This window comes from Macaca mulatta, chromosome 16 (genome assembly GCF_049350105.2).
Source record: "Macaca mulatta isolate MMU2019108-1 chromosome 16, T2T-MMU8v2.0, whole genome shotgun sequence".
NCBI lineage: Eukaryota > Metazoa > Chordata > Mammalia > Primates > Cercopithecidae > Macaca > Macaca mulatta.
Window position 1 is genome coordinate 59,401,777 of NC_133421.1, and position 24,307 is coordinate 59,426,083.

Genomic DNA, 24,307 nt, shown 5'->3' on the forward strand with positions numbered 1-24,307 from the left:
GACCTGGCCTGCAGCCCACTGTGCTCGAGCCGGGAAGGAAGGGACGGGATCCCGGAGTAGACCCGGGCCAGCCTCTGTGCTCAGGGAGTGCGTGCAGAGGGCAGGAACAGCAGCCTGCAGCTCCCATGGCCTGAAGCCTCTCTGCAGCCCCGGTCCTCCTTGGGGCCTTCCTCTAGGCTCCCAGTTTTCTTCAAAATGCCCAGGAGGTAAAAGGGCTTAGAGCCTGGACGGGAGCATCCCTGCTTATTCCTTCCTGGAATGAAGGCGGCAGCAGCAGCAGCAGCAGCAGCAGCAGCTTGAGCCATAAGACCCAGGGGCCAAGGGGAGGGGCCCTCCTCAGGCTTTCACCCACAGCTGGCCCCCAGAACCCCACACACCTGCACCCCCAAGATGCCGAAAATGATGAAGAAGGCACAGCAGATGACTACAATGTTGCCGATGGGTTTCAGTGAGGACATCAGCGTCTCCACCACCAGCTTCAGCCCCTGCGCCCGGCTGATCACCCTGGGGAGGGGAGGGAAGGAGGTGACAGGGCTTTCCCCAGCCCAGACACTCCCTTGTCCCTTGACCCTGCTCCCCACCCCTAACCTTGGCCACTGGTGCTTTCCTGGCCTCTGGTGGCAGAACACAGTCCTCTTTTCACAGGACCCCTGCCATCAGGACCCCTACTGTAATCTCTCAAAACAAGTGGCAGAGATCCCCATGCCCCACATCTCCACCTCCATCCCAGGATGTCAAATGTATGACCTGTTTGGGCTGGGAGTGGGGAGGATTCAACTCAAGTGAGGCGTTCCCTAGGGACGCAGTGTATTGTGGGTTGGGGGTACCAGGAGATAAACTTGTAGGGAAGCAGGCAGAGAGGGGGAGGGGCAGAGGGAGATGGACTATCACAGTCAGGGAAGCATCGCCATTAGTCCATATCATCCCCGTCCAAAAAAAATCTGAGTTGGGGGTGGTGACTGGCTGATTGGAAAGGGATTCCTGAGAAGGCAGATCCCTGGCCAGGAGAAATGTCACCTGTGGGTGGTCCCTGGCAGGGGCCTGAAGATGGGAAAAGCCAGCAAGAGGAGCTGTCACCTCACGGAGAGGGGCTGAGTGTCACTCCTAGGGGCCACACAAGGGAGAGCTGCAGCTGAAGACTGTGAGCCCCTTGGCCCCTTGTGGCCCCTTGTGCTGTGCGCTGCACGGGGCTGCAGTCACCTTACATCACATGGTGCGGCGGCCCGGAGGAATATGTCATGTTGAAGAGGAGGAAAGCAGGTGTGTGCCTGGAGGGAAATTACTGGGGCCGTAATCTGAGTGCTGTCTGGGGCAGGGACAGGATCGCCTGTGGGGGTCACAGACAGAAGGCTGGCCTGTGCGGGCTTTGGTTTGGTGGCAGGGGGTGTGGTCGGAGGTGTCTCTTCGGAGGGGGCCACCTGTTGGAGGTGTTCCGGTGCTGGGGAAGGGGTCACCTGAGCGGGCGCAGGGTCCGCAGCAGCCGCAGCACCCTCAGCATGCCCAGGATCTTGGTGCCGCTGTCAGAGACCATGGACACCAGAATGTCGATGACGGAGATGAGCACCAACAGCCCGTCCAGCACGTTCCAGCTGCTGCGCAGGTACGCCTGCTCCCCGAAGCACCAGCCCAGCGCCACCACCTGGGGACCGCCGCCGCGTCACCGGCCGCCCTCCCTGCCGGCCCCAGCCCTGCCCTGCGTTGCGGCCAACCCTCCCGCCCTCAGCCCAAGCCGTCTCCACCCCCACCGGGAACCAGAGGGCCCAAGCCAACACCAGCCCCCATCACCTTCACTGTCATTTCAGCCAGAAAGACTGCGGTGAAGATGTAATTGGAGAGGGTCAGGAAGATGCGTTCCTGCAAGACAGGGAAGACACGGGTTGCCCGCCAGGAAGCCCCCACCCTTGGGCCAGGTCTGCTCTGCATACACAAGTCAAAACCTGCTTCTAACATTTGACTCAGAAAACGACTCCCACCCTCCACAACAATGCAGATCACGCCCCTCTCATACACACACAGAGCCAGTGCCAGGTCCCTGGACTCCCCTGCAGCTCTGCGGACAGTTGCACCCCTGTCTGTGACCAGAGTTCCCCGCCCCCACAGCCACTTAGCCGGAGGGGAAGAGGATCTGCACCGCAGTGCTGTGATCTGCGTCCCGTCCCACGTCCTAAGCCCTATTCCCTGGTTCCTTTTAAAAACTGGGGCAGGATCTCACTTGCTCTCTGACCCCTGCCTGCCATCCCACCCTCTTCACTTGCTTTCCTGCTGTGCACCCCAGAAATGGAGCAGCAGTGGAACCTGGGGTCCTGACACAGACTGTGCACTCCCAGACCCAGGCTGGGGCAGGACAGGGAGGAAGGCCATCTAGTTCCCTGGCGTCTGTGGACTGAGTCCCTCCCTGGGTGACCGGGAGACAGGCGCAGATCTCTAGAGAGGTGGCGGGCAGAGTGTGAGCACAGAGAGGAGGGAAGGAGAGGAGCAGGTACGGTGACAGAGCTGGAGATGGAGGAGCTGAGTGGGAAGATGGTGAGAGAGTCGTGGAGACAGTGACATGGCGACAGAGAGCTCTACAGCAGGGCCTCAGGCAGGAGGCAGCCAAGGCTGGAGTGCAGCCAGCGCCCCTGCCTTACCCTGTGACTCCGGGTGTGAGGTCCCCAATGCGGGTGCTCTCTCACCCGCCTAGTCCTGGGCTGCTCCCGCCATTCCTCAGGCTCCCTCCACCCCAACTCTAATAGAAAACAGAAGCCCCAGCAGCACTGAAATGTAAACAATAGTGTGGGAGATGGCAAGGAGGGATGACAGGCAAACCCTGGCCACCTCTAAGCAAGTGGTGTAGCATGCCGTGAGGGGAAACACAGCCACCCCCCACCCATCCTTCTGGAACCAGAATTGCTGCCGACAGCGAAGGGCTATGATGCCAGGCTGGGAAGACACAGCTCCCAGGGCCAGCTGGGCCCACCCTGAAGGGGTTCGACCCTGGGGCGGTGTGTCCAGGGACTCTGGCTCTCCTTCTGAGAAGGACAGACAGGTTTGCAACCAACCAGAAGTGACCCATGTCCCCACTAAGGCCCCTGAAAATCTACTTGTTTTTGACCTGGAAGGACCACCAGGGGCAAAGAACAGCTTCCATGACCGCTCTGCATGCCCCCAAGGCCCCGAGGCAGACTGGGCAATATGCCTCCCCATCTGCACACAGCCTCTGCACCACCCCAGCACTCCCCGACTCACGCGTGTGTCCCACAAGCCTCTGGCACATGAGAAATAGCCTGGAGTGAAACGAAGCACCCAGCTGGGCTGGTGTATCATAGAAGGGAAACTGAGGCAGGAGAGGACACAGGGGGTGTCCTGGGGACCAGCATCTAGTGAGAGACCTAAGGGAGAGTCCTGGCTCCCTCGCTTCCTGCTGTGTGACCTGCAGGTCAGCAACCGTGGCCTCCTCGCCTCCCTCACTGGTCCTGAGTGCAAACCCCAGGAGAGGCCTTGCCCTGAGCGGGACTGGGGACTCACAGCGCTGTGGGGGTCAATTTTGGGGCGCTCCATGGCGATGGTGATGCAGTTAAGGAAGATGATGACGAGGACCACGTGGTCAAACATCTTGTGGGTGATGATCCGGTGACACAGGAGGCGGAACCTGCCCAGGCACAGAGGCAACGGCTGAGAAGAGGAGGCAGGACAGGTGGCAACGAGAGGCACCGCCTGCAGCCCCTACTCCTCCAGAGCCTTCCCAGCTGAGGCCACCCCGCTCACCCCCCCAGGCAGGGTGCCACTTCTCAACTCCCTGATAGCATCGCCAGGGGTAATTTCCCGTGAGAAGAAGTCGGGACACAGGTCAGACCCCTGCCCTGTCACTTACCTGGACTGAGGAGGGAAGATGTAGGCTGACCAGGAGTCTCGCTCAAGGCAGCAGGCAGGGAGTCGGGCTCGGATCCACGCGCGGACCCGTTCCCCTTTGCTCTGCAGAACAAACACTGGAGTATGAGCAGGACCAGGCCTCCAGGTTCCCCAGCTCCTGGCTCCTCAGCAGCGTCAGGACCCTCACTCCTTGTCTACCCTCTCCCACCTGGGGCCCAGGCTCTGCCCTGCCTCTCTTCCTTTATTCCTAAAGCCACACTCCTCATCTCCCTGTCAACCTTGCCAGGCCCCCTCCTCATCCCTGAGGACTCCCTGCCTCTCCATCTCCTCCCTCTCCTCCCCTGCATCCCCAACCCCGCTCTCCCCTCTCCCCACCCCTGCCTCCAGCCCAGCCCCTGCCTGCCCTTCCTGCTGGGCTGGGAAGCAGCATCAGTTATCAGACACTGGCCCCACACATCTGTCTGTTCAGAGACACACCTGAGCTGAGGAGACACCGGGCCTACTCTTCACGTACTAACCCTGAGGTCACTGCACCCCATCCCCAGGGGGAATGGTGGTGGTGAGGGGGTTGGGGGAGGGGCACATGGGTATGGAAGGAGTGGGAAGTCAAGGCTTGTGATGAGGTTGAGATGAGAAAGGGGGATGGGGGGGGACCAGTTTGGAGAGATGATCGATGGGTCTTTCTGAGTCACAGGGGGAGGGCCATGAAAGATTCATACACATCTGCCCAAAATCATTCATATCCACCAAGGGTGGCAGAGCCGCAGCCCCAGGCATAGGCATGACAAGGATCTGGGGTTTGGCAAGGCGGGCAGAGGAAGAAAAGGGACTGTTTGGAGCTCGGTTTCCAGGTGCCCCTTGATATCCCCTGGGCTTGGAATGGTAACTCCCTCGTACCCTGCCGGGCCAGGCACAGCTCCCCTCTTTCAAGGTCAGGGGCGAGGGGTCACTGTGCCCACAGGGGCCTCACCAGGTTGCCCTCGTCATCCGCGTCATCCCCATCCAGTGGGGGGTCGTCGGGCCGCAGGGCCCGGGCCAGACGCCCCGAAGCCGACTTGCCATTGCAGTCCTGGTGCTCAGAAGCAGAGCCTCGGCCACTGGCAGTGCGGTGCAGCCCTGGCACCTGCAGTGTGTCTGGCAGGTCAAAGGAACTCTTGGCCTCCCGCTCCAGGGACTCCCTGTGGCGACGGTCGCTGCCCGCGGGGCTGGCCCGCTCCTCTTCTGAGCTCTCCTCCTCATCCTGGCTCTCCTGGCCTTCTCCTGACAACAGGGACCGCCGCTCCCCACTTGGGCTTCTCCGCTTCAGGCTGGGGGCACGGCCGAGGCTGTTCCGGCTGGAGCGCCTGCTGGTCCAGCTGCTTGCAGCGCTCCAGGGGCTGTGCGGGGAGCTGCGGGCACTGGGCTGTGGGTGAGCAGGGGAGGAGTGGTCTCAGGCAGGGCCGAGCAGCCCTGTCCTCTCATGTGCACCCGGTCTCCTGGGAGCCTCACTGGCATCACATCAAGTGTAGGGGTGTGAGCAGGACCTCTGGACTCTGATGCCTGGGTTCAGATCCTGGCTCACCCCAAACAACTGAGTGACCTGGGGCAAGTTATTAAGCCTCTCTGTGCATCTGTTTCCTCATCTGTAAAATAGATATGGCAATAGAGCTCATTCCTCATTTAGTTGGTGAGAGAAGTGTTATAATCAGCTGATGGGCAGTATATATAATGGGGTGAAGAAACACAACTCAACAGCAAAAAATTAACCCAATCTAAAAAATGGGCAAAGGGCCTGAATAGACATTCCTCAAAAGGAGATACAGGGCCGGGCACCGTGGCTCACACTAGTAATCCCAGCACATTGGGAGGCCAAGGCGGGCAGATGACCTGAGGCCAGGAGTTCGAGACCAGCCTGGCCAATGTGATGAAACCCCATCTCTACTAAAAATACAAAATATTAGCTGGGCGTGGTGGCGCATGCCTGCAATCCCAGCTACTCGGGAGGCTGAGGCAGGACAATCGCTTGAACCTGGAAGGCAGAGGTTGCAGTGAACTGTTGCACTCCAGCCTGGGTGACAGAGCAAAACTCCATCTCAAAAAAAAAGGAGACACAGATGGCCAACAGGTATATGAAGAAATGCTCAATGTCACTAATCACCAGGGAAATGCAAATTAAAAACACAGTGAGTTATCTCACACCTGTTGGATTGGCTACTATGAACGTGATGAAAGACAGCAAGTGCTGGTGAGGATGTGGAGGAAAGGGAACCTTCGTGTCCTGTTGGTGGAAATGTAAATTAGTACGGCCATTATGGAAAACAGTCTGCAGGTTCCTCAAAAACCTAAATATAGAGTTGCCATATGACCTAGCAATTCCACCACTGGGTATTTATCCAAAGGATTTGAAATCTGTAAGTGGACGAGATATGGGCACTCCCATCTTCATTTCAGCATTATTCACCATAGCCAATATATGGAATCAACCTAAGTATCCATCAATGGAAGACGGGATAAAGAAAATATGGGCCAGGCGCAGTGGCTTATGCCTGTAATCCCAGCACTTTGGGAGGCCAAGCCAGGCAGATCACTTGAGGCCAGGTATTTGAGACCAGCCTGGCCAACATGGTGAAACCCCATCTCTACTAAAAATACAAAAAATTAGCCAGGCATGGTGGCACATGCCTATAATCCCAGCTAATCAGGAGGCTGAGGCAGGAGAATCGCTTGAACCTGGGAGGCAGAGGTTGCAGGCAGTGAGCTGAGATCGCACCACTGCACTCCAGCCTGGGTGACAGAGCAGAAAGGAAAGAAAAGAAAGAAAATATGGCATACATGCACTGTGGAATACTATTCAGCCTTAAAAAAGAAGACTGTCATTTGTGACAACATGGATGAACTGGAGGACATTGTGCTAAGTGAAATACACAAGGCACAGAAAGACAAATAAATACCATATGATTTCACTTATATGTGAAATTCAAAAAAATTGAACTCATACAAGTGGAAAGTAGAATGGTGATTAGCAGGGGCTGGGGTTGGGAAGGGTAAGGATGGGGCCAATGGGGAAGGCTTAGCCAAAGGATACAAAGTTTCAGTTGGACAGGAGAAATCAATTTTCAAGATTTATTGCACAGCATGATGGTTATAGTCAATAATAATGTAATGTATATTTCAAAATTGCTAAGAGAGTAGATTTTTAAATGTTCACACCACACACAAAAACATAAGTATGTGAAGTGATGCATATGCTAATTAGCTTGATGTAATCATCCTATAATGTATGCATATATCAAAACGTCACATTGTGCCCCATAAATATACATGATTAGTATTCGTCAATTAAAAGCGAAATTTAAAAAATTAAAAATAAATAAAATCACGAGAGCATGGCACCAACACTAGCCTCCTGGATTAAAATGCTGGCTCTGCCATTCCCTTCTGCAATCTGAGGCTCAAGCCCCCTCTGTAAAATGGGAATCGTTGTGGTACCTACCTCCCAGGGTTGCTGTAAGGATTAAATGCATTTAGAATGCTTCGGAGTAGTGTTTAGAAGAGTGTCTGGCACATAATCAGTACCTAGATGAGGGTCTGCTATTATTATTATTCGGTCTTGAGGAGGTAGGGACACCCCACCCCCATTTTACAGAAGCAGCTCAGAGAGGTGGTGTCTTGCCCGAGGTCACTCAGCTAGGGAACAGAACGGGTCAGCTTAGGCCCTGTTCTTTCATCCCCCAGGCTAGGGCTCCTTCCCTGGCTTGCATCACTGGCTCGGACTCCCCAGGGGCTTGTCCAGGCACACCCAGACCCCGTCCAGCCCATGGGGCAGGGGCTATGCCCTTGGACCCGCCTGCCTCCATCCTCTCTTCCTCCTGTCCTCCTTGGAATATCTCCCACCATCGGGGTACCCACATGCACCCCCTACCGGTGACTTCATCTCGTGGGCCGCCCCGGGCTCCGCCGACCCGCTGCTGCTGGTGCGGCGCGACATGGGGCCCAGCGCCTCGCCCAGGCCCGTGCTGGTGCTCTTGGGCAGCGACATGGGTGTGGCGGCCGTGTGGATGATGAGAGGCGGCAGCAGGCTCTTCCGCAGCTCCGGATGCTCTCCCAGGGACACCACTGCAGGGGGACAGAGGGAGAGATCCCAAGTCCACTCAGGGCTGGCCCAGGGCCAAAAGCCGCACCCCAGGATAGGTGGTACTCACAGGCCAAGCACTTCTTCCTGTCCCCATCACCATCCAGGCTGGGTGAGAAGAAATCGGGCTCTGATTCGGACTTGTTGGCATCTCCCTAAGGCAGGGGAGCAGCGGATCATTAGGGATCGGGCCAGGCTGGGGAGGTTGGGGTGGACCGGGCCTCCCTCTCTTCACACACACACACTACATATAGGCCACAGGAACCAGCAACCACGGCACAAGGCATGCACCGGCGCAGGCCAGACCCCCCAGGCTTAGGGCCCAAGGCTTCCCAGGGCCCCACCACCTCTGCCTCTCCAGCCACAACTCAGAAAAGGCCACGTCTTATGTGAGCCCACAGCACAACCAGCCTGAATGAACAGTCACCAAGGCTGGCTGGGGAGAGAAGGGGGAGCTAGGTGGTGGGTGGCACAGGCCAGAGGGGGCTGGGGTCCTGGGGACCTGAGTGAAGTGGTGACTACAGCCTCTCTTGCAAAAGTCCACTCGAGGCCCTTTGCTTTCTCTCCACAGCTCCCCTCCCCTGAGCCTCAGACTTGAGGACCCTGGAAGGAAATTGAAAGACCCCAGACAGAGCAGCTCAGCCCGAGGACGCCACTTCAGTCCCTCAGTGTCTTCCCTTCATCTTCCCCAAGTCCCAGCCCCTCCCTGGCCCCATTTTTACCTCTCTCCCTGTCTCTGGGACAGTTTTTTCTTTCTTCTTAGCAGGTCAGTAGGTTCCCCAGTAATTACACACTTCTCCTTAAGAAGTTATTAAAAAATACTTGATTGCTACTTTTGATAAGGACATAAATATTGGGTAATTGGCATCTCAGGGGATCATTTTCATTAACTCAGTTTACAGCCCTAACGAGGCCTTTAATTATCAAGTGGGATCTCCAGGGGCCTGCTCGGGATATGCAGCACCATGGGGTCCCACAGGAATGCTGGCTTTGCCCCAAATTCTGGTGCCAGGGCAGGGAACAGCAGAGCACAGGCTTATCATGGGGCCAGAGGGGGAGCCAGCCCTGAGAGCGCCAGCTGGACCTAACTGGGTGATGAAGTGGCCAAAGGCTCAGAGTGATTTAAAATATTGGTACATTTTGGCAAGAGCCACATCCCATCCCCACATCCTCCAAGGACTTGTCCTGAGCTGAGGCAGCTTGCGGGGTCTCCAACAGGGGCCTGGGGCAAGGGGTGAAGGGGTGGGAGATGGGGGAGTATGGTCTATGGCCACAGATCTTGACTCCACTGAAGCCGGACGTCTGGGACTCCTCCGGGACTTCAGCACAGCACGCACACACGGGGTGCCCCACACATGGGGTGCCGCACACACGTGCACACAGAGGATTCTAAGTCCCTTCCTTCTCCGGCCCATCCACCGGTCTGGCAGGGATGGAGATGGTGCCCTTGGCGGGTTGATGGGGACAGAGGCAAAGAGGTACCTCCCTTCCATGTTCGGACTTGTCCTCAAGGACTTCCATGTCCTCAAGGGGGAAGGGACTTAAAATCGAAGCAAACCTCACAACACCAACGACCATCACGGCTATGACAGGTTGCACAGCAGCGGAGCGTGAACACGAGCACAGAGACACGGAGGTGGAGTGGAGGGGCACGGGGCACAGGAGGCATGCCGGCTCATGATCGCGTACCTACCCCCTGGGAGTCGACAGGCAGCTGAATACAGCTTAACTGTCCACTCGCATCTTCCCGTTTGCTGATTTCCTACAGGGAAAGGGGGAGGCAGGGGAGGGCCGCTGGTCACAGGCGCTCGGGGCCTTCAGATATCAGCAGTGTCGAGAGAGGATGAAGAAAAGGAGGGGCGCAAACCCCACAGCAGGGGAAATGAGAGACACGGGGAATAGGGGGCAGAGAGGGGATAGAACAGCCTTCCAGAATTCAACTACAGGCCCTCAGGCCAGAATGAATCTGAAGGGTGAGGGCAGAGGCCAAAAAGATGGGGACAAGGGCAGGAAAGAATCAAGTCCCCCCATAATCCTAATAATAACAGCCACCATTCATGAAGGGTGTGCCCGGCATGGGAAACTACCTCCTTAACACCAGCTGGCTTCCTTGCAAGGTAGAAAGTAGGTTCCAGGATTGCCATCTTACACAGGAGAAACTCGAGATTTGGAGAAGTTGAGCAAACTGCCCCAAATCATACAGAGTAAGAGGTGGATCTGGGCCTGGAACCCGAGTCTGTGGCTCAGAACACCCCTCTCCTCTCACTGGCTCGGAGGCAGTGGGCTTGGGGAATGGGAAGGAAGCAGGGAAAGGAATGGACAAAAGTCAGAGTCAACACGGAGCCAAGTCAGGCCTCATAACATCTCATGCTCTCGGCTTAAGTCCCTTCAGATCAGAATAGATCCAGCTGCTCCGTTTGAGATGGGATGTGACAAGTAATGCTGAGATGATGGCTCTGATGTTGTTTAGTATCAATTAATGGCCTCACACAGGGCCTGCTGCCTGTTCATTTAATTAAGTGTGTGAATGATAAATACACAGGGATTCAGGGCGCTGCCCCCTGCAAGTCAGGAAATCACCAGCCAAGCAGGCTGTGTCCCTGGACCACCCCCTCCTAGCTCTTGGCAGGGTAGCAAGGCCAGCAGGGGGGCTACCCTTGAGGCCTCCTGCTGGGGAATCCCACCAAAATGCGGCAGCCACTTCCTCTGCCAAGGTGGGTTGTCTTATTTGTCAAAATAAAAACAAAAATCCCAGGCCATCACGACAGCAAAACCAGACTCCCCTGCCAGACTGTGGGGCCCCCTGAAACCTTACCCAGGAGAGGGCAGGGGCCTTGGAGGTGTCCAGGCCATGGGCATCGAGGGACACTCCCCACCCCTGCCCACCACGTGAAGGACAGTGGAGCAACTGGCCCAGCCCCTCCCATGGACACTTCGGGCCACAGTTACTGCCCACTCTCATGGAGAGGGGATGTTCTTAAAATCCTTTCTGCATCCCACCCCAGGCCTGAAGCATTACAGCCCAAGACGCCGCATCCTGAGTGAGACCCTCCTTGCAAAGATCCTGACACTGCAAAGGTTGGGGAGGGTGTGGCTGCCGGGCCTTGTTGAGCCCTCACACTGGGGCAGCTCCCAGGCCCCCAGCAGGGCCAGAGTGACCAGGCTGCCCCAGGGCCAGGCTGCTCTCATTCCCACACTCCAGCTTTGCTGTTGCCTAGCAACCAGGCCGCGGGCGGCTGCACTCAAGTTAACAAGGTGTTTGCTGAAAGGGCTGAGTGCTGGGGAGGGGGCCATCTGTGCTGGGCACCTGCAGACTGCCTTGGCGGCTGAGTGGCAGAGGAGGGGAGGGGAATAGGCTCGCCGTGTTTTCCATTTCCCTCCACAGAGTTGCACGGGAATTTTTTCTGAGGGAACTGTGGCTGGCAGGAGCGGCCTTTGGAAGGGGCCAGGAAGCCCGGTCCTCACTCAGCTCCTCCTCTTATAGGCCCTGAGCAGCAGCAGAGTGAGTCTACTGGCTCTTGTGGGAGCACTGTGGTGCCCCTTAATTCTTCAGGCCTCAGGAAACCCCCAAATTAGTGTCCCATTCCAGGGAGCATACTGGCATCCCTCCCTGCAAGAAGCACAGCCATCACCAAAGCCTCCCCCACCAGCTGCCCTGGCTGCCCCATAGTGGGAAGGAAATGCGGTAACGGATAACTACAGACTGAAAACGGTAGCGGGGAGAAAGGCCAGTGTGGGACAGATACGCTGCACCCCACCAACCCAGCCGGCCTACAGGGAAAAGCCCTCCCTTGCAAGACTGGGAAAGAGTCGGAAAATAGATTTTTGTTTTTCCACCGTGTGCTGGGTATTTATAGACCAGGCCGCAGCGGGAGTTTCCATCCGGGTCACCCGGAGAGAACTGGACCAAGAGCTTCTCCAGACCCAACCTGCAGCATTTCTAGGTTGGGTCAAACTGCCCTGTTTGAGGCCCCAGCAAGCTGGGATGGGTCTAGGGGCTTGGGTGGGAAGAGAGGCAGAGCTGAGGGAGAGGAAGGGGTGCAGCCCTTTGGGCAGAGGCTGCTTGCTGACACGGCAAGGGCAGGATCAATGTAAATCAATATTAATTGATGACGCTGCCTGTGACGAAGGTGATGGAGCCTGGGCTGGAAATAGGACGCTCATCTCTGCCATGCCCGTAGCTAATTGGGCTCATTTCTCACCCTGGGCAGCTAAGCCCTGCCCTGGTCTTAGTGGCATCTTCATCTGCTCAGTCAGAGCTCAGATGACTTGCACACAAGCTTCCTGCACCCCTCGGCTCAGAGGAGTCCTCTCCAGGTGTTCCATAGAGCACTGTGCTCAGGAGTCCAGCTGTACCACAGGCAGACACTTATCTGGTCTGCCTCTCTGGGGAAGGGGTCTAGCCAACTCCGAAAGGGATGTCTATTCGGTAGCTAAGCTTCGGCGCAGGAACCCCACACAACCATCCTGTGTCCCATGTGACAAGGGGCTGCATGAGACCCGGAGCCTCCCATCCCTGGTCCACCCTGGCTTAGTCTAAGAGGCGCTTCCTGTGGGACCTCCCAGGCCCCCAAAGTTGAGGGAGGAGCTCATGACAGGCAGCCCATTGGAAGTGGGACTGCTATGGGCAGGGTGAGGTGGGCAGGGCAGCGGGTTACCTCCGCCTGGAAGCCCTCCACCAGAATAGCGACCAGCAAATTGAAGAGCACGTAGTTGCCGAAGGTCATGAGGGCAATGAAGTAAAGGGCTGCCCAGGATGACGTGGAGGCCATACCATTGTACAGGACTTTGTTCCAGTCCTCCTGGGTGAGGATCTGTGGGCAGAGGACAGAAGTCAGGGCCTATACTAGCAGCACCTGACGGTCCCTGTCCACGCCCTGCCTTGTTACCCTCGCACCTGAAAGACAGTGACGATGGCCCAGAGCAAGGAGTCAAAATTCTTCCGGTCTGGCAGGGTGTCCCCATCCCGCTCGGAGGCAAACTTGCAGCCGAAGAGATGCATGCCCAGGATGCTGTGGGCACAAGGGGGTCACAAGCTAGGGGTCAGAGCCCAGTGCTCCCCACCCCTCAGGCCCTCCTGCCCCCAGCCTGGCCAGTCTCTCAGCCGGCACGGTGCCACGCCGCCCTCACCTGAAGATGAAGATGAAGAGCATGAGCAGCATGCAGAAGGTGGCCACGTTGTCCATGGTCTTCATGAGCACCACCAGCTGCCGCTGCAGCGCCGGCAGGAAGCGCACCAGCTTCAGCACGCGCATCAGGCGGAAGGTCCGCAGCACCGACAGGCCGCCCCCCTGCTGGCCCACGATCTCCCACACGCTGCAAAAGGGGCAGGCAGCCTGAGCCCCCTGCACCTTCACTCTTTCCCCCTACTCCCTCGGAGAGGACTCAGTAGCACCCAAGGGCCTGGCTGAGCGGGCACATCAAGAGAAAATGGGGCACAGGTGGGCACCCAGACCTCCAAGCAGGAGCCTCCGAGATAGTGAGGATTTGGGTGACAGCCCAGCCCCCTCTGCTCTCTCATCCCTGCCAGAGATCACATCCTGGCAGCAGACAGCCCCCTCCCTAAATTTGGCCAATGCAACTGCATCAAGTTATGGAATATTTGCTTTGTTCTCTTCTAATGAAATCTAAAGCCAATTCCAAAGGCAATAAAGTGGTTCTCCTGGCCTCAGGCCTGGGGAGGAAGGAGCACTTTCCCAAGGTCTTGGAAACCCTAAAGCAAGTTGCTGGTGTCTGAGATGGTTTCCAAGCACTTTTCGAGCCGGGCAGCTGGCTGGGCCTCATACTTCTTCCAACTCCTTTCTAAAGCCAATCCCCAACCCTCGCCCATCCCAGGCCTGGGTGGGGTCAAGGACAAGAGGTAGGAGTGGGGAGAGGAGACTAAAGAGGGGCCTGGGCAATGAAGAGGTGAGCCCAAGGTCCACATGAGCAAGGTGGGGCCAAGAGAGAGATGGAGGGGGCATGGGGACACAGACAGCCCCCCACCTAGGGGGAGTGGCAGATCCCGTGGGGTCAGTGGGGCCTGACTCCAGACCCCTCCACCCCAGGGGAATAGGTGGCATTGCCCCTGGCCCCAAGCCACCCCTGCTGGCATTCCTCAAGTGAGAGTCAGTGGCGGGGGGTAGTCATACCTGATGACCACAATGACACCGTCGAAGATGTTGTAGGGATTCTTGATGTAGCCAAAGGGACCATACACGAGCAGCTTCAGCAGCATCTCCAGGGCAAAGAGGCTGGTGAAGACGATGTTGCTGATTTCTAGGGCGTTGGTAAGCTCCTCGGGCTGCAGGGCAGGGTGGGATGTGAGGCAGCTGGTTTATCCCCGAGCCCCTCGACCCAGTCCTCCAAACATGGGACACCAGAGGGAGGAGGAGCAGGAACAGCAAGCTTGTGTGGAGAGGTTGCTGGATGCTCAGGCCCATAGGGAGGACCCTGCCCCAAAGCCTCCAGGAGGAAATGCACCCAGGGGCAGGGCCCCAGGAAAGGGCCACGTGAAACGCATAGCCGCAGCCATTCCCCAGCTCTGGGTCTCAGATTCAGGGGCCGCAGGCTTAACGGGAGGCCTGTGCTGTGGGTTCCGCCCTATCTCCTGCTGGGAGCTGCATGGCCCATCTTGACCTAGGTTACAATGTCAGCCTAGCGGGCCCAGGCCAGCAGCACGACAATGCTGGCGGATGTCAGAGGGTGATTGCCAAGGCCTCACAGACACACCCGGTCACGAAGCCCCACACAACGCCACACGTATTCCACAATTACTCTGTGGACTTGGCAGCCTTCTCTTGGACAACAGCTGGCTACTCTTGCTTCCTTCCAGACACACACACACACACACACACAGAGAGAGAGAGAGAGAGAGAGAGAGAGAAATGCACACATTCCCAATCGCACACATGGTGATAGGCAGAATGGAGACACCCAGACACCCAGGAATGGTTATCACAGTTGAGGAGACCAGCCTGAGCCCGGGACAACCTATCCTGTCACTCACTGTGTGACCTTCAGCAAGATTCGCAAGCTTTCTGGCCAAATGTGAAACACTGGAGGTATTTCCTTTCATGCTCCCTACCCGAATCTGGGATAGGGACCGAGGATGCACCCTAGAGAGTCCTCAGAAGGACTAATAACGAACCCTGTCTCATCTGCCATTCCAGCTCACTAGTGACCTCGCTTTCAATATGAAGTGCCTAGCAATGCACTAGGCATTAAAGGAGCTGCAAAAACATGCCAGCCACACGCCCTGCCTCCCAGGAGCTCAGTGTCTGCTAGAAACACGTTGTACACACACAAAACAGCTGAATAACCACAACAGGGCTTAAATGCTTCAGTGCCAAAATAAATTATCCAGGCAGCAAGTCTGGGAGTTCAGGGGAGAAAAGGTGAGGGGTGAACACACAGAGAAAGGGGAGAGAGGCAGCCCTTGAACGCCGGAGGGTTTGTGGAGTCTCCCCAGGCAAGGGCTTGGGTGGGGTGGCACAGGGTGGGGGGACCAGGAGCAACCTAAGCCTGGTTCTGGTTGAAGAAGGGAGGGGTGTGGCCAGGCAGAGGGCTGGGGAAGCAAGAAGAGATACGGTTGGCTCAATGGACCCCACTGTCCACCTGATGGATATCTGGACAAACTAGGTGTCTGGCCTGGAGGGCAGAGGCCAAGTCCATAGTAGGTGCTTAAAAAGTTTGGGTTAATGAAACAATCAAATGAGGCCCTCATTCCATCAGATACCTCTCCTTGCTTCTCACTGCCTCATCTGGCCAGCTGCCCAACCAAGCCCGCAGCCAGGCCTGGGGACAACCAAATGTATCCTAATCGCCTAGTTTGTGCGGCCAGCTTGGGTGGGAGGTGGAGAGACTCGGAACAAGGGGCTTCTGACTAGCAGGTGAGGGGCATTTGGGGGCCTCAGGGTCAGCAGCCACTCAGAGGGAGATAAGCTTTCAGACTGTACAAAGACAGGCCTGGGGGCAGAGCCAGGGCCAGCAGGCAGGCAGAGAGCCAGCTGTATAGAGGGGGAGCGGCTGTCGTGGGGGCCGGTATGGCATGGAGCCTGTTGCTCCAGCAGATCCCAAGTAAGTTGTTGCTCCATGGATTGTGAGTGGAGGCACTGCCACCTGACCTGGTTACCCAGGTCACACAGGGCCATTAAGTGTCTCCAGCGTGAGCACAGTACGGGAGGTGGGGCGGGGCCGGGATCAATGCACATAAAGCCCTGGGCTCAGACCCCACCTGCCCAAGTGGATCCCCTCTCTGTGCTTCCAAGTCCGGTCTGCCAGGGAGCAGGAGTCGGCGAACCCTCCTCCCTGTCACTCTGCCACTTGCTGTGTTTTCGGGCCTTGGATTAGATTAAAATGAACATGGACCACACAGGTATGATGTTTTACGGGTTCTCTGGCCCACCATGCACCTCCCCTCATGCCATTCACACAGTAGTCCTGCCATGCTAGTCTCAGAGGAGCAAAAGACGCCAAGAGATGGAGGGTGACCAGTTCAAAGTCACAGGGCAGGAAGAGCTGGGGTGGGGCCCAATCCCACATCCCTCTGACTCCTAGAATATTACACAGTCAGGATTCGGAACCAAGCCACGGTGATGGTAAGGGGCTTGTGAATCCAGACACATAGCAGACTGGATACACAACATGTCTTCTAATGTAGATAAAATTATATTCAAATCAACAGAGCTCTGGGAATAAAGACCAACTCAATGTGAAGACACAGCTGAGGTACACTTATAATGGGCAAATTTCATGGCATGTAAACCATACCCCCAAAAAGCTGCTAAAAATAAAAATTAATGAAATGTTCTTTTAAAAGTCATTGAAAACACACTAGCTTTTGATGTCACATATCTCAATCAGTGAATTCTAAAAGTCCAGCTGCTACTGTGTGTGGAGAAGGAGACTGTTCTCTTCACTCCCCAGTGTTATCGACAGGGCTCTCAGGAATCTGTACCGACGGCTCGTGGTCACGTGCACACCTCACTCTCCTGCACACCGCCGAGAGGCTCATGGAGAAGGATGATGCTGGGCTCCTGCGAGGCCTGCCGCCCCATAAGGCCTGCCTCATTGGCCCTTGTCAAGGGCGGTGCCAGCAAAGGCTGGAACCCCTCTCTTGCCCAGCCAAGTGGCTCCGGGCCTGGAGAAGCAGGGCAGCCTGATGCGGGTGGAAAGGGCCCTGCCTCGCTCTCTCTAGTCTCCCTGCAACACTAAGGGTCAATGAGTCGTCTCCTCCAGGTCCCCGGTATTCCCTCCAGTGAGCCACGGAAAAAAGAGCCCTCCTCCCCCAGATAGCCAGGTCTGTCCAAGTTACTAAATTGGAGGCTGGGAACGATCTGAAAATGCAGGATGAGGACACTGAGACACAATCTTAGCAACAAGGTCGCCCCAGGGACTGGAGCTGTAATTACGGTTGAAAAGGGGCAGGGGTGGAGCCAACATCTGCCAGTGCCCACCACAGGCCAACTAGGGTGAAGACCTCCTCCTGGGATTTCATTTCCTCCCTGCTCACAATGAAACGAGGGAGGGCTGTGAGCCTCCTAGACAGTCTGGGAAACTGAGGCTCCGAGGGGTGTGGTGCCTTGATGGAGGTCACACCGCCCTCCTGGAGAGGTGCATAGCCGGGTCCGTTGTGCCTTGCTCTACATCTCTGTCCTCAAGACCCTTTCCACAACGTCGCCCCCACCATACACCCAGACATAGCACAGGCAGAGAGCACACAAACCCATCAGGCTGGAGCCAGCCTCCCCTCACTGGCCATCCCCAGCTGTGGAAGTCCCTTCCCAGGTCTAGCCTGCATCCTTCCTGCTGTTCACAGATGTCAAGGCCCAGTGGAGCTTTCTGTGAAATGAGGCCAGGCAGCCTGAGCTTATCCCACCCAGAGGCCCCAGGTCTCTTGTCTGTGCTGATGCAAATTGTAAATCTCCATCTCCCATCTCATAACACCTCCCCTCGGGCTGTCACCTTACAGCAGCGGTAAGCTGCTCAGTACTTCCCAGCACAAGGGCTCCCCAAGCCCCACAGCAGCTCCATCAATAGCCCTAAGTGTGCCCTCTGGGTGCCGAACACTGGTGTTAGAAAGGTACCACCAACTCTGAGACTTTCTTCCTATGTGACCTTGGGCAAGTCCCTTTGCCTCTCAGATCCCCAGTGGCCTCTTCTGTTTTGTTTTTTTTTTTTTTTTTTTTGAGACGGAGTCTTGCTCTGTGCCCCAGGCTGGAGTGCAGTGGCGCGATCCCGGCTCACTGCAAGCTCCGCCTCCCGGGTTCACGCCATTCTCCTGCCTCAGCCTCCCGAGTAGCTGGGACTACAGGCGCCCGCCACCTCGCCCGGCTAATTTTCTTGTATTTTTAGTAGAGACGGGGTTTCACCGTGTTAGCCAGGATGGTCTCGATCTCCTGACCTCGTGATCCGCCCATCTCGGCCTCCCAAAGTGCTGGGATTACAGGCTTGAGCCACCGCGCCCGGCCACCTCTTCTGTTAAACAGGGTAACACTACCTCCTGGGAGGCTGCTCTACAGAAGAAAGGAGTGAAAGCCTGTGAGAAACCCCAGCCCAGGGCCAAGCTCACACATGGCCGGACCGATATCTGCAAGGCTGCAACTAAACACCACACTGGGGACAAAACCCAGGAGCCACAGAAGCTCAATCCTGGCTGAGGTCAGTGGGCCAGTGGGGAGGACAGCCCAGGAGGATGTCCACGGAGGTGTCCCCACGTGGGGGCAGCAAGGGAAGGGGTGTGCAGGGCACACTGCAGAACCAAGGATCAAGTGGTCTGCCCAGATCAAAGGGTGAGAGGGGCTGGTGGGAGACAAGGCTACAAGGTCGGCAGGGCCAGGGGGAACAGCCTTCCTCTGCTCCCTGTCTCTGCCTATCACGCTGCCACTGAAGCCCTGGGTGGGTGGGAAGGGAGGGAGGAAATGTGCAAAGCAGTGTATTAAGAAGATTAATCTGGCTGCAGTGGTGGCAGCGTGTGGATGGCTTGGAAGGTAGAGACAGAAACCAATTAGGATACTGCAGCGGTCCAGGCAGGAGGCCTGAGAGTCAGCTCTGGCAGACAGTGATGTGCCTCTTGCAGGGAGGGCATGAGAGGCTGGACAGGCCTGGCCAGAGCTGAGCAGAGGCTTGGACCAGTCACTCCTGCTTTGCCCAAGCCCTACCCCAGCGAGCCGCCATCACCCCAGCTTCCATCTGCTCCACTGACCCTGAAATCTCTGCTCTTCCATTGAGACTCCTCGGCTTACCTCACCTCTGCTTTTGATGGGCCTTCCTGCTGCTCCCACCCACCCAGGACAGGGGCCCAGACAGGCTGCAGTGAGGCGGTGAGGGTCACTGGGTCAGTGGGAGGCAAGTCTTCAAGGAGGCGTGGGAAGTCAGAGAACACCTCGGTGGCAGGAGGTTTCCTGGAAATCTCACGGGCCTCATCGTGTAGATCACGGTCCTGGTCTTTCCCAGCCCCCTGGAAGCTCTCCAGCTTGGATCCTCCCTCCTGCGCCCTCCTGCCCACTGGGCACACTGCTAGGTGTCATGGTGCCCCCAGGGCCTCCTAATCAGAGGCAATGCCAAAGAGAGGCTTTAGCTGCAGTCACTGCCTCTCTCCCCTCAGGGCAACATTCCTCAGAGTTCATTCTAAGCTTTTTCCCCTCACCAGCACCCCCACTCCCACCTCTCCGGCTGTCATTGGGGTGTAGGTGACATGATCTTTCCCAGCTCCCCAAAGCCCTCGAAAGTAAACACACAAGCTAACTAGGCACAGCACACTCACGGTGCCCACTCAGCTTCAAGACGGCTGGCCCAAGGCCCCTGCTACTTAAAATTCTGGAGCTGTAGCCAGGCGTGGTAGCAGGTGCCCATAGTTCCGCCTACTGAGGAGGCTGGGGCGGGAGGATCGCTTGAGTCCAGAAGTTCCAGGCTGTAGTGAGCCATGATCAAGCCACTGCGTTCCAGCCCAGGGGGCAGATCAAGATTCTATCTCTTAAAATAAATACATAATAAAATGCTGGAGCTGCAGCCCCTGTGCCTTGTCCACCTGGACAGCCTCTAGACCATGGTGGGCCCCAGCAGGCCACATAAAGGCTGCCCTTCTGACAAAGACTTTCAAGGGCTCCTGCCCTGCCCAGCCGCAGCCCAGGTAAGTGCCCTTGCCCTCCTCCTCTCCTCTGCGGCTCTGGAAGTGCTGAGTGTCGCTTGAGAGAGGCACGAACCTGTGCTGACTGGACAAGTGATTCCCTGCGGGTGGTGGCCCCATGGCTGTCTCATGCCTTTATTCACAGTCCCTGGTTCCTCCCTTCTTAGGTCTCCTCTCTCCCCCAGGAGCTGCTTCAAATCTTCTGGACTCTGCTCTACCCCCGACCTGGCCCCTCGTTGCAGGCTTATATGGGGGGGCTCCATGTCCCTCCTCCAAAGAGCTCTGTGTTGTGCACCCCACTGTCTCTCTTCCTCTCCTGGAAGGGAGCCAGTCGTTCCTCCACCTGCACTTTGATGCGCTCCCCCGCCCCACCCCACCCCCCAGGCTTCCCTGGGTCCTGGCCTATCAGTTATGCCTGCATTCATCACTTCTTCAATCTCCTTCTCCCTTGCCTAAAAGCAGAAAGCTTCTGTGGGACTCGAGACCCATTCAGTTCTGAACTCTGGGCCCCACAGCTCCAGCTCTGTCCAGGGACCCTCTTCCCAGCCCTCCTCTTAGTGGATGCCTCGGCAGCAGCTGAGCCTAGACCGGCCCCTCCCGCTGCAAGCCCAGCCTCCCTTGGCTTCCCCGACCCTGAGCAACCACCTCCTCCCCCTCCCAGCGCTCCTTTCACGCCTCTCTTCCCTCAGGCCAGCATTCCTCAGAATTCAGTCTAAGCCTGCTCCCTCCACCAGCACCCCCACTCCTACCTCTCTGGCTGTCACTGGGGTGTAGACGACACTAAACAATCTCTCCAAGCTCCTGGCTTCTCATCCAGAGATCCAGAGCCTGCCTGATCTCCCTCCCAGGATGGCCCACAGCCATCTCAAACTCAGCGCATCCAAAACAAACCCTCTCACCTCCTCTCCCAAACCTGCTCCTTCCCGGGCGGCGCCATCATGATCAGGATTCTGCCTTAGAAACTTTGGGTTCTCTAGGATTCTTGCCCGCCCTTCATCCCTCCAGACACTAAGGTGCCCCGGCCCAGAGAACCTGCCAATGAAATTGCGTCCTATCCACACCCCCTTGTTCCCATAGCTATGGCCTTACTTGGGGCCCTCTTTGCCTCTGATCTGAACAACAGAAATAGCCTCCAGGCCCTCCCCCACCCAGCCTGCACCTATGGGAAGCACCGGCTTCCTTCAGCCCCGCTGGGCTAACATCAATCCCTGCTCAGACAACTCAGGGCCAGGGCAGGGAGGAAAACCTGACTGTCCTTCAGAGCATCCAGTGCCACCCTGTGCATGTGCCCTAATCTCTCCACCTAGATCTCTCCGCTCCTACCCACCCCTCCATCTCCCACCTCCCCCCACCTCCACCACCCAAGCCACTGTCAATTCCATTCATCTTTCGAGGCTCCGTTCAAAAGCCACCAACTTCGTGAAACCCTTCCAAAGGACAGCTGGGGTTGAGCAGCTCTCCTTTGTCCCCTGAAGCCTCTCTTGCGGCATTTGGCATAATCATCCATGAAACAGAATGACTTTTCCACCAGAACCTACATTTCTTGGGTGTTTCTGGCTCAGCTCTCAACCCCTGATATTCTAGTGTTCTATTCTAGTGTGCTGTGCACAGGATATGCTCCCCTTGTTTGTGGAACTGGGAGAGCATGGAGCCAGGGGATGCCTAAAAGAATGAGAGAACACCTTAGCAGACATCTCCAAAACAATGCCCCTCTCCCTCCCACACCAGATAGCCTTTGAATGTCTGGGGCCAGTCAGCTGTAAAGGATCATCCCCCAAAGCTCTGCTCGGTCCTCAGCCCCAGCTCTTCAGCCAGGGCTCCTCTATCTGGAGACCAAGGGACTGGCTGGGGTGGGAGGTGTCCATAAACCTTTGCCCTCAAAGGCCACATTTAGGGTGTCCATGCATGTGGGTATTTTCTGGGGAGAGGATCCCCAGCCTTCAGCAGAACTGAAAAGGAGTCTATGACCTCCTTCAAAGTTAATACTTAGCATATCTGGACCACCTCCCCCTGCCCCACCCCCAGCTTCTCTCGCCTTGAACAGCCAACCTCACTCACTTATAAATAGAAACCCTCTCTGGACATGTATCTGGAGTGACAGGACGGCCCCAGAGTGTGAGCAATGAGCAGAGTCATCACCTGCCCTGTCCTCTCTCAGCCTGCAAGGCCGTCTACCCTGGACTCTCCCCCTCCTCTCCCTGTCTACGGCCCAGGAGACCACTGGGCTACATGTAGCTCCCCTCTCCCCACATGCTATTGTCCCTCTTCTAGAACATGAGACTAGCACCTGTCCCCCACCCCACCATGACCCAGAGCCAGGAAGGAGATGTTAGGAAGCTCCTGTGTCTCCAAGGCCCACTCGTGCACTCTCCCCTCTTCCTGGAGAGGTCTGGCCCCAGTGCAGACCCAGGTGAGACACAGAGGAGAAGGCAACCTCTTTTCTGAGCTCTAACAGTCTGCTGGATATGGTCAGGATGGCTTGCAGGCACCTTGTATGCAACATGTCCCCCAGCCCACATCTGCTCAAGCCACATTGCTCCTACCCCAGGTAGAAACCTGGGTGTCATCCTTGCTGCCTCCTCTCAACCCACATTTCCAGCCGATTGAGTCCTGCAGATCCAGCTTCCAGCCAGCTCTCCCCAGCCCTCTGCTCTCCATTTCCAGGGATGAAGATGTAGTATGAACTGCCTGGACCACTGCAGGAGCCCTCATACTGTGCCCTACCCTCCACCTTCACTGGCTATGTCCTCCTCTTCCTTCAAACTCAGCCCAGAGGTCATCTCCTACATGGAGCCCTCCCTGAATTCCTTCTCTGGTCTGGGTTAAGGGCTCCTCCTCCATGCATCCCTCTCTGAGCATGTGCCACATCAAGTAAATATGACTGTTTACTTGTTGTGACCTCTTTAAAAAGAAGGACAGTGCCTTGAGCCCAGTGGTGTGCTGGAGCTGTTTCTCACTGGCTTGGGAGGACCAATTGTCCACGTCTCTTCCCAACCCCACATTCAGTGGAATCGTGTTGGTAGCTTAAAACCAGCTATGGTGGGAGCATTTACACCATGGAAATTGGCAAATGCTATAGATCAGGACTTCATTATTTTAGAAGGGCTGGTTGTTAAACATTTACCAGTAAATCACTGCTTAGGTCCAACTCCAGTGCAAAAGGACGAATTGGGAAAAGGTTCTCCATGTAGGCTGGCCCCATATCAGATCACACTTCAACATCAAGTCATTTTCTTGCTCTCTCCTCAGTCTCCTGGGTTCTTGTCCTCCTTACCAGCCCTCTGGACAAACCAATCCTGCCAGTTCTCCTCCAGCTGGTGGTTAAGGGGTGGAGGAAGCAGGAGAGAGCAGACAGCATGGGGCCAGCCCCGGGCAGAGCAGCGTATGACATATAGGTGCTTCCTCAGTCAGGAGGATGGTGGGGTAGCACAGGTTGGGGGGACAGGACAAGTGAATGAGGAGTCAGCCAGGGGATGGTGGGAGAGGACAGGGTCTGCAGAGGGCAGCGGTGATAGCCGGGAGGGAGGGCAGGGGCTCCTCTGGCGAAGCACCAGCAACACCCTCTCCAGGGCCCCCCCAATCTGATCGATTCCAGGATCAATGGACACAATTGCCTCATTAAGGGCACCGCAGGGAAGCCATGAGCCTCCTCTGTCAGCAGCTGCTCTCCCTCCACACAGCAGCACCTCACACAGCCAGCTCCAGGGGAGTCTCTGTCTCCCCATCCCACCCCATCTCTGTCCTCATTTGCATCTGGGACTCGGTCTCTGTCTTCAACTCCCTCTCTGTGTCTCTGCCTCCCCGTGTGTCTCTGTGGCACCATTTGTCTCTGTCTGTCTCTGCTGTGGCTCATCTCTGCCTCCACATTCTTTATCCGCTGCCTGCGTGGCCCGTCCTCCTCCCCCGTCTCCATCTTGCCCTCTGTGCCTCTGTCTCGCCCGCATCAGCCTCCTCTGTCTCCCTCTGCGTGTCCATCCCCCCATGTGTCTCTGCCTCCCTCTCTGTGCCCACTCTGTGTTTCTGTCTCAGCCCCCCACATCTCCTCGCTGCCTTCCCTGGCAACCCCCCGCCCCCAGCATGCTCAGGCTCCGGGGCCCAGATGGCGGGACGTTCACGCCGCAGTGCCTGCAAGCACAGGGCCATGGCAGCTTCTGGGACTTCTTACTCTCCGCGCCCCTGAGCCCGCTGGGCAGCTGTCAGTCATCTGCCCAGCCTGCTGGGGACTCCCACTCACCCTC

At 56.8% G+C, this 24,307-nt stretch overlaps 1 protein-coding gene across 31 annotated transcripts in view; it reads right to left on the reverse strand.

Moving 5' to 3' along the window:
* CACNA1G (calcium voltage-gated channel subunit alpha1 G) overlaps nucleotides 1-24,307 on the reverse strand; it is a 66,688-nt gene that overhangs the window by 22,303 nt on the left and 20,078 nt on the right. For 21 of the 31 annotated variants that reach the window (XM_077971147.1, XM_077971150.1, XM_077971149.1 and 18 more), the window contains exons 10-22: nucleotides 14,092-14,243; nucleotides 13,091-13,276; nucleotides 12,858-12,972; nucleotides 12,619-12,774; nucleotides 9,654-9,722; nucleotides 8,031-8,115; nucleotides 7,751-7,944; nucleotides 4,820-5,251; nucleotides 3,851-3,951; nucleotides 3,505-3,628; nucleotides 1,786-1,854; nucleotides 1,455-1,639; nucleotides 378-504 (exon numbers count right to left, since the gene is read on the reverse strand). In XM_077971147.1, coding sequence (XP_077827273.1) covers nucleotides 378-504; nucleotides 1,455-1,639; nucleotides 1,786-1,854; nucleotides 3,505-3,628; nucleotides 3,851-3,951; nucleotides 4,820-5,251; nucleotides 7,751-7,944; nucleotides 8,031-8,115; nucleotides 9,654-9,722; nucleotides 12,619-12,774; nucleotides 12,858-12,972; nucleotides 13,091-13,276; nucleotides 14,092-14,243 — 1,995 coding nt within the window. The remainder of the gene's footprint in view (nucleotides 1-377; nucleotides 505-1,454; nucleotides 1,640-1,785; nucleotides 1,855-3,504; nucleotides 3,629-3,850; nucleotides 3,952-4,819; nucleotides 5,252-7,750; nucleotides 7,945-8,030; nucleotides 8,116-9,653; nucleotides 9,723-12,618; nucleotides 12,775-12,857; nucleotides 12,973-13,090; nucleotides 13,277-14,091; nucleotides 14,244-24,307) is intronic. The other 10 variants (XM_077971141.1, XM_077971152.1, XM_077971154.1 and 7 more) reach the window with 1 other exon arrangement.